Source organism: Diospyros lotus, chromosome 14, assembly GCF_014633365.1.
Source record: "Diospyros lotus cultivar Yz01 chromosome 14, ASM1463336v1, whole genome shotgun sequence".
NCBI lineage: Eukaryota > Viridiplantae > Streptophyta > Magnoliopsida > Ericales > Ebenaceae > Diospyros > Diospyros lotus.
In genome coordinates this window covers 11,669,441-11,679,143 of record NC_068351.1, presented here as the reverse complement: position 1 = coordinate 11,679,143, position 9,703 = coordinate 11,669,441, and the positions used below count along the sequence as shown (strand labels likewise).

The window sequence follows — 9,703 nt, the reverse complement described above, 5'->3', positions numbered from 1 at the left end:
AGGTTCATTAATTGTCACATCTCCACACGCGCGCGCGCAAAAACAATACACTCGAAATGAGCCACATTCTTTATTGTGTAGGGTCATATTCATATTTTATCTCATATTATTTTACATAATGTTATGTAATTATATATTTCATGTTAAATAATAATATAAATAAAAGTGTTGGTATTCCTTATCTTAATTATTTAAAAAGAAAACTGATTGATTGTTTACTTGTAAAAAATTAGAATAATTTTTTTAAGAATATCTCTACATAAATAAAAAATTGAAAATTGTGATCAAAGGGATTTTTTTTTTCAAAATTATAGGATAGAAAATACATTTTTTATTTTCTAAAATTATACTAGATTTTAGAAAATATTTAAATATATTTTTAAAAAAAAATATACATTTCTAATTTGAATCACACTTAAAATCTTGCCAATAACATTTTCTTCTTTTTTATTTATCTTTTTCTTAAGTTTTCATTCGCATCCACTCACTTACTCTCGCTACACCTTCCTCTTTTTTTTCTCGTCACCCTCTTTTCTTGTTGTTCTCATATCTTCCATTACAAATATGCCTTTTGTAACTATGACAATAAACACCACTAGTCACCTCTTTTCTCTCGTTCTCTTTTTTTCCTCTTGTCATCTTTATCCTTTGACCAATATCACTGCGCCTCTCTCTCTCTCTTTGTCAATTATTACGGTGACAACTCTTCTTTTTATCAGGTTATCCTAATTATTTACCTCTTATTTTATTATCAATTTTTACATATATTCTTTTATATAATTTTGAACACATTTTTTCATTTTTTTATGTCTAAAACTAGTTTTATATTTGATAGAAATAAATGTATTTTTTATTTTTTTTATTGTTGATGAAAATGAAAATATACAAATAAAAATAAAAATTAGAGATAAAAAAGAAAGAAAGATATAAATGAACCTTTATCTTCTCTGAAGCACTTGATTTCCACGCTAGAATATTTCTTCTCCCAAATTTATTCATTTTTTCTATTATTTTCCTTCTCACTCCACTTTCCTTTTCCTTTTCCTTTCTATCCTATTTTGTGGCGCACGCACGCACGCGGCCTTCTTCCCGGCTGGTTCAATTATTGCCCGCCCTACCCCCCGCGCCACGTCTTCCATTTCTTCTTCTTTTCTTCTTCCTTCTTCCCCGTGACCCGCTGCTTCTTGCCAAACCAGTCGTCGGACTGGTTCAAATCCGGCGACTGTAAACCCGCCCTCAAAACCCTCTATATTACTCTTTGTTATTCCTTCACCGACTTATATATTCACTCAATTAAACCCTCTTATTTATAGATAGATATCGTTGCCTAATCCAGCCACTCTCCCCAAGCAACCTTAGGCTATCATCGGCCTACGACCTACCCCCAGCCGCAACAGGTCTACAACGTACGACGCCCAAGCACTGTGGCAGTGGAGCCGCTGCGGAATTTGTAAAAATTTGAAATTCCACTTCCACCCCCCGCCCCTCAGAATTAATAAGATTTAAATTATGAAAATATGTTAAGTTTTAAGTTATTTTTTAAAATCACAATTGTCATTCTGTTTTAAGGGAAATCTTTACCAATCCATATGTGCGGTTGCTTGTGCTCGTGGAGGATTAATGTGACAGAAATCATACACCATTTATCGCTAATTATATGCTCCTTTTAAATTTACTAAAATGCCCTCAGGTGACCACATAATTATTTATTTTAACCTAGGTTCTCCCAAATGAACTTTTAAAAATCTCTGGACGCCCACTCCCACCACTGCTGCTTCCTGGAGATTTGGTTTGGTGGCGATCAACGTTGGATTGATGTAGCTGCGCTGGGGCTGCTTGCTGCTGTCCTTGTGTTAAATGAGTGCTGGGTTGGGTTTTATTGTCCTTTAGCTACTTAATTTTGACAAAAAGAGAAAATCGTAAATAAAAATTTTGTCTCATTATACAAAACAAGAAATCAAATCTACGACGTAATATATGAATTTTAACTTTTCGTAGCCCGAACACTTAAGTTGTACACGAGACATCTTTTAACTAATTAATCTTAGCTGCTGCTACTGCTTTAGGCTGCATTTTTGGATTTTGAGTGACCACCACAACCCTAACAATACCAAATAAATAAATAACACATATATACATTATAGACACAAATTATAAGAATGAAGTAAATTAAGGAAGAACTAGAACTAGGAGACCAGCACAAAGCACAAGAGAAGAGTGGCTATTAACCTGAAGCTTTGGTTTTCCTCTGTGGCAGACAAATTCATCATTCTAAAATAAGCTAAATAAGTCTAATGTAATTTTATAATTAAGATTATGTTATTCAATCAATCAACTTTATGTTTTAATTTCTTTGGATGGCAATTTAAATTTATAGTACGTACTGTTAACAATTGATTATTTGCAATATAAATATTAAATTAATTACTTCTTCTTCTTCTTCTTCTTCTTTTTAAGATTTGAAGTTTAAAGTAAACTATAATGTTTGGCTTCTTGCAAAAATTAGCCAAGAGTTATTTTTAATTAGTAAAAAGAAAAAAAAAAAAAAGGTCAAGAGTTCATTAGTAATTAATGGACATTAATTTGAAAAAGATGAGGATAATAATTTTAGAATGGTTGTTAATTAGTCATATGATTCGATCGATCTGTGCTGGTAAAGTTTCGTGGAGTTTTTAACACATTATTACTAATTAAGTCAATCAAAAAACTTCTTTCATATTTGAGTATAAAAGATGTAAAAATTTACATAAGAATTTATTGAAGCAATTAATTAGTGGATAAAAAGACCCACAATGGACACTTCACCCATATACAAAGACAAACCAAAACAAAAACAGAAGCACAACACACACAGCGTATTCAAAAATCCGATTATCTGAAGCAGAGGAATTAAAATCACAGGAGCCAGACAGCAGGACAAAGAGAAAGCTGACCCAATATATATGCAACCAAGAACAGCCACCCAAGACTCGAACAATTATCAAGAACAGACCAGACCAGGAACCAAAGCCCCAATATTACATCAGCTTTTCCAGAACAAGCCAAAACGACCAGCTACCACCAGTTTAATTTCAAATTCAATAGAGAGGAAAAAGTTGGAGGAACACGCGGCTGCGGGGCAGAAGCGAAGCTCAGTTGAGGCCAGACCCCCACCCCACCCCACCGTAAGGAAATTAAAGAGGGATCCAACTGCACTCGAATAGACAGACTTATTAAACATCGATCATTCTCTTTCTTTTAAGCTACTCAACTTGGTTCTTCTACAACACTAGTTTATTTCTTTCAACGGGTATGTATATTTATTGTCGGTGTTGGATAATAATAATGCATATATGGTGCAAGCTATTGTTTTTAGTGACTTCGATACATCGATGGGATGATCAGTAGTCTACTGATATTAAGGAATATTGGTCTTGTCGTGGCTTGCTACTTCACTGATCAATCAAGTAGTACGGTGGTGAAGCAGACCATACAGTCTACAGACTTTTTACGAGGCCCTGATAATTCTTTGTCTTTTTATATATTCTAGACTTGAATCCAATTAATTGAATAATGCAATTAATTACTAGGTAGCTCATGTCTGGTCAACCGGCGGACAAGGGTGCAAGGGACGATGGTCTTCGGTGTTGAGGCTGCTGTACCATTTGGCCGGGCTGTACGTTCAAGTAGGATCGTTTATTATTTGAGTGATAATGGATCACATATATCGAGTTGAGTTCTACACGTCTCATTTTTGACACTTTATTTTATAAAACTTTATATAAATAATATATACAACCTAAAATAATGTTTAATTGAATCTGAAAAACAATTCAAATCAAATTCAAAGAAATAAAAGAAAAATATATTTCAAGTTTTAAATGAACAAGATATACAAGAACCACATCATATCAATAATGATAATAATAATAATAATAATAATAATAATAATAATAATAATAATAATAATAAATTATAGTGCTATGAAATAAATAAATATTACAATTAACTCCATACTAATAGTAGTAAACACTATATATGTAGTGTATGAAAATAAATAAAGTTATAATAATTTCAAAAATATAATTTACATAATATTTGTTGGGGTGAGGCATATATATATATATATATCCCCCTTCATTCATCATAAGATTTGACTGAAGGAATCTTCAATCCTCACTTTGAAATTGATCAACAAGCCAATATGGATCACACCCTAACTGGATAAGTTAATTAGTTGAGTTAAATTGTTATTCTTATTCCAGTAAAAATAAAATGTACGTCCTTTATTTCTCTCATTCTATACGAGTATATATAAGAACTCAAACTCATTATCTTTTAATATGAATTCTATCCTAATTAACAGGCTACTATAATTCCTAATATTCTTTTTGTTAGGTTAATAGAATATAATTTCCTAATCATAGGCACCCTCGCTTTGTTTTGATCTTTTATTATATCTCTACAGTTTTAGATGTAACACACATATATAAATACTTATAAGGGTCATGTTTAATGTCGTTGAAACGATATATTGGTTGCAAAAAATGACACCCAATTACCAAAAATTACTATTCTTATAATATATACACCACAATAATATAAAAAAGACTCTAAATGTTCTGCAAGAAGATCAACGACTGTGAATATTAGGGTTTTCCCTAGAACAAGGGCTTAGAGAGAGAGAGACTTTTGAATATAGTGTTTTCATTAAAAAATTGATTATGGATAAAAGAATTTACAAGTTATAATTTCTTAGAAAAATTTTGCGAGCCATAATATATTTAAAATTGAGCCACCTATTTGATTAGGTTGGGTGTTTGTTTTTTTCTTTTAAAAACATACACCCACTATATATGAGACAAAAATATTATATATATATATATATATATAGAGTTGAATCTTTAGCCATAATAAAACATGTAATAGCAGTAAAAAAGATATGTTGAGTGTGCATGCACATTTTGATAAAAGCCAGCCGAAAATAAGGGTACGTAATAATCTATGTACGAGAAATTCAATAGATAATAGCTAATACAAACTTCAGGGGAGGTTGATAAGTGACATAACCCATTAACTACTAAAACTACACAAAATTAATTCTATAAATAAAATAAGCACATCTATATCAGGGCCTTCAATTATTAATTATCAGGAAGTGTAAATTAAGTTCATCATAATATTTTCTTACAAATCATATAAAATAAGTTTCATTTTCCCAAAATAATTAAGATTTTTTGCATTGATGGATTCTTCTTCACTATGGTTTTTTATTTTTTATTTGGCTAGATCCTTCACTATTTTTTTGCTGGGTTACAATTTGATCATCTTTTTGCAGTTGGGTCACTTGTATCTTTCTTTCCCTTTCTTTTTTTTTTTCTTTTTTCTTTTACCTCTCTCTTTTAATTAATTTCCTTGGTGCAACCACTCCCTCTCCCTCACTCTCTCTCTCCCCCTCTGCAGTGCAAACCACTCTCTACCCTCCACTCTCTCTCTCTCTCTCTCTCTCTCTCTCTCTATAAAGAGCAAAGCCCTCCATATCCATCCATCTTTCCCCTCCAACCCTTAAGATTCAACATGACTGATCCTTACCCAAATCTCTACTCACACTGGTTCAAATTCAACCCTCCTTTCCAATTCTCCTCTCCAAATCCCCCTCCTCCGCCTCATCAAAACTTCTCCTTAAATCATGTCTCCTTCAACTTCAATCCCAACAGCTCTTTTCACCAAAGCCCACCTCGCTCACCGCCTCTCAAAGAAGCTTTACCCCTTCTAAACTTGAGCCCTAGAAAAGATCATGAGGACGAAGAACCCTCATCTTGTAGGGGAGAAAGAAATAGCCTTTTCTCCACCAGTACTGCTTCCGCTTCTGGTGCTGGTGACGACGACGACGACGACGACGCTGTCACTGTAGCTCTACACATAGGGCTACCAAACCCTAGTACGGCTGATCTAGCCTCTATGCTTTCGTCCTCTTCTGCTGAGAAAGAAGGAGATGGCGATGATGCTTCTGGTTCTGGGTTCCCCGTGAGCAGACTCAACAAGGGTCAGTACTGGATCCCTACTCCTTCTCAGATTCTCATTGGTCCAACACAGTTCTCCTGTCCTGTTTGCTACAAGACCTTCAACAGATACAACAACATGCAGGTAAGTAACTAAATTTGTCATAAATAATCAAGTCTAGAGGTTTAGTTTTCTTAATTTCTTCACTCCGCTTTCTAGCTATCGCTGAATTCAATCTTTTAGACTAATAATGACTCTTTTCAAGCAGAAAGTACTGAATTGGTTTTCTTCACTCTCCAATCTACTAAATGTTTTGCATGGTCAAATAGTTTTGGCACCAGGAAGATGTCAGTCTGATCCACTGAGTCTGCGCTGGAGTATTCTTCTTTTGTTCTTGTATCTGACTGATAGTTCAGCCAATTAATGGTTTTTATGCTTGAAGTCTGTGCTCAGCCCATTTGAAACAGTTGCATTGAACAGAAATTTTTTTGTTTTCACCGAGCAGGAAAAAGGAAGAAAATTTTGGGTTTTCACCAAGAAAAAAAAAAAGAAATTTTTGGGTTTTCTTCAGAACTTTTCAGGCGAAAGAAAATATTTGTTTCTTTGCCAACAATCTTCAGTCATGAAGCAGATAGTTGTTCCAGCGCTCCCTCCTTTATCTTCTCAATGAGGTCATCTATAAAACTCGGCTTAGATTTTCTTCAGAAAACAATTAAAATACTTCCTCATTGAAGCAAGTTTTCATCTTCTCCTCTATTTCATAAAGAACGAGACCTATTAATTAATTCATACAAATGGATGCAGAATAAAGACAGAAGTCGCGGTTTACTATCTTTGGAGCAAATCGATCATCTTTTGAGCTTTTCCAATCAGGACCACTCTTTTTCTCAAACAAATGGGCAAGGAACACCACTTTGAGGAACTAATGAGTATACAAGTTCATCAATACAAAACTAAAATAAAAGCATCACTTGCATAAAAACATATCCCATGCTCTTTTTAGCGCACAGAGCCAAGAAGTTTCACCATCAGCTTTTGAACGAATAACAGAATACTAAATTTTGTACCTGATGTTCTAAGAAAGTAAATGAATAGATCACTATCCAAATTTCTTTCGCAGAGATCTACTCTCTACTCGTAATGTAATGTTGATTTTATTCGACGAGTTTTATATTAATTGTCAATAACATAGTCTTTCTTTTTGACCCTGACAAGACTTGATAGGTTGCTGTGTTGTTTACGGAATTTATAAATTTCCTTTTGTAGATGCATATGTGGGGGCATGGATCACAGTATAGGAGAGGGCCTGAATCTTTAAGAGGAACTCAACCAACAGGCATGTTGAGGCTTCCATGCTATTGCTGCGCACCAGGTTGCAGGAACAATATTGATCATCCGAGGTCGAAGCCGCTTAAAGATTTCAGAACCCTTCAAACCCACTACAAGAGGAAGCATGGAATCAAGCCTTTCATGTGCAGAAAATGTGGCAAGGCCTTTGCTGTGAGGGGAGATTGGAGAACCCATGAGAAGAATTGTGGCAAACTTTGGTACTGCATTTGTGGGTCAGATTTCAAGCACAAGAGGTCTCTCAAAGATCACATTAAGGCTTTTGGGCATGGCCATGCAGCTTATGGCGTCGATGGCTTTGAGGAAGAGGACGAACCAGCTTCAGAAGTTGAACAAGATGAAGGATCAGGATCCAAGCAATGATGCCCCTCAGAACGAAGGCACCGGATTCCATTAAAATGCTGAAATTAGGCGTGTTGGATGACAACAATACTAGAATGCGGGACCAATCAGATGCCCCGAGTAATTGGTATAATATTACTGAAGCCTCTTGCTTATTCTAGCTCAATTGATTACAATTATATATAAACCTAGAAAGACTAACTAGTTTAAGCTTGAAAACACTGTTTAAAGCCACTTTTTTCTTTGTTTTTTCATGTTTCATCGACAACTTAATATTAAAAAACACATTGATCTTAAATCAAGTTCTGTCGTCCACTTAATTGGCTTTAAATGAGCTCCTTTGATAAGCTTTCTTCTTTTTGTTCTCTTTCCGTTCTTTCATTTTTATGGCATTTTGATTGTAAAGGTCACAGTTAGACCAGTTTTCTGCATTTAGGAATTAAGAACAACACGATATGGGCAATGGAAATGGAGACCTAGCGCCTTAATTTAAGGCGAGGTTTGGCCCCATGGTGATCTGTATCTAAAAGAAACATATAATAGGAGATAAATACCAAACGGGGACATAATTTGTGTACGTCCCGAAATTTACAACTTGTGGTATTGAATAGGCCAGTTTAGAGATTTTCCGGGAAAAAACACATGCATTGGAATACCTCCAGAGAGTAGTTACAATTCCTTGAATATATTTTCCTAGAAGGTACAATAAGGGGATTTATGCGAGTTTTTAGAGTTGTTGTTGTCAGCAAAATCTATATTATGTCCTTGGAAATGTCCAAACAACTCGATTATATATTCTCACTTTGCCAAATAATCATTACACACTGGTACATATAAGTGCTGCGCCGAAAAAAGTAAGTCAGATTGCAGGATGAATATTAAGATTAATTCAGAATGTGAATTCAGAACTAAATTAAGGGGAAAACTCAGAAACTCTGTAGGTTCCATTGACTTAATAGAGTGTTCAAAGATATTGGCATGAATTGAGTTCATATATATATATATATATATTTATATAAATTTGCCTCGAATTATATAAGTTTACAACAGAAGGGAGAGATTAAAAGATCCATAAAGAAGGGCTGATCAAATGAGGCTTTGAGGAGATGGGGTTACAAAGGAGACGTTACAAAATCTTGGTCACTTTTAGGAATGATGATAAATGCATGGAGGATCCAAGTGGGGTTTTTCTTTTCAGGAGTTTGGCTTTAATGATTCATTTATCGTGCTATATATATAGGGGTCTGGTCTTTACCTCTCTCTCTCTATATATATGTATACACTACATATCCTAAAAAAAGGGATGTTTTCTTTGGCCAGCTGCATATATATATATAGCTCACTGGATAGAATGAGGTCAAGGGTGAGTATATTTTGTTCGAAATGTAGTTGGGGAATAGGCGTTTCATCCTGCAAATACACCAGCTTTTTTGGGTGGATATGATGCCCTTTTGCTTTGGTAGTGGGGAAGACGTGTGCACTGATGGATGGAACATATACCCTTTGAATTCCCAATCGCTTTAAATTGGAGAATTCAAGGCAAATGATTAGCTTAGAGAGAGATAGAGACTTTGCTGTTAAAAAGATGAGTAGGAGCAAAAATTAATACTGGAGCAAATGATTATTACAAATGAAAAATATATATATATTTTTTGTATTAGAATAATTAATTTTAAAAATAACAGTTAAGCAGTAATAAATATATTTTAATTTTAAATAATATATATTACATCTTATTTTTCACATTTAAATAATTTTATTAGTTAAGAATAAATGTATTATGCTTTAAATTATTTAATTAATCAATAAAATTATTTAGATGTTAAAAACAAGATACAGTAAATGTCCATTGTCTAAAGATAGTGTATTCATTACTATTTAATTATATAATTAGTATGAATATTTTAGGGTTATATATATATATATTTCAATTTGATTTGATGCATCATCCATTCATTCTGATTGAGAAAAGCCTACCAAATGTTTAGATTTAATTGCTTTAGGTAAAGGTTAATGGATCATCTAGGGTAAA

General features: G+C 33.7%; 1 protein-coding gene across 1 annotated transcript; it reads left to right on the top strand.

Annotated features, from left to right (window-relative positions):
* Positions 1-5,399: 5,399 nt before the first annotated feature.
* Positions 5,400-8,021, top strand: LOC127789721 (zinc finger protein WIP2-like). The gene is made up of 2 exons (XM_052318677.1): positions 5,400-6,126; positions 7,249-8,021. The coding sequence occupies exons 1-2, from the start codon at positions 5,557-5,559 to the stop codon at positions 7,690-7,692; spliced, it is 1,014 nt and encodes a 337-aa protein (XP_052174637.1). The 5' UTR covers positions 5,400-5,556; the 3' UTR covers positions 7,693-8,021.
* Positions 8,022-9,703: the final 1,682 nt, after the last annotated feature.

Coding starts and splice junctions, on each gene's coding strand:
- LOC127789721 (XM_052318677.1), top strand. CDS start 5,557: ATGACTGATCCTTACCCAAATCTCTACTCACACTGGTTCAAATTCAAC. Junction 6,127..7,248: donor ACAGATACAACAACATGCAG/GTAAGTAACTAA, acceptor TTCCTTTTGTAG/ATGCATATGTGGGGGCATGG.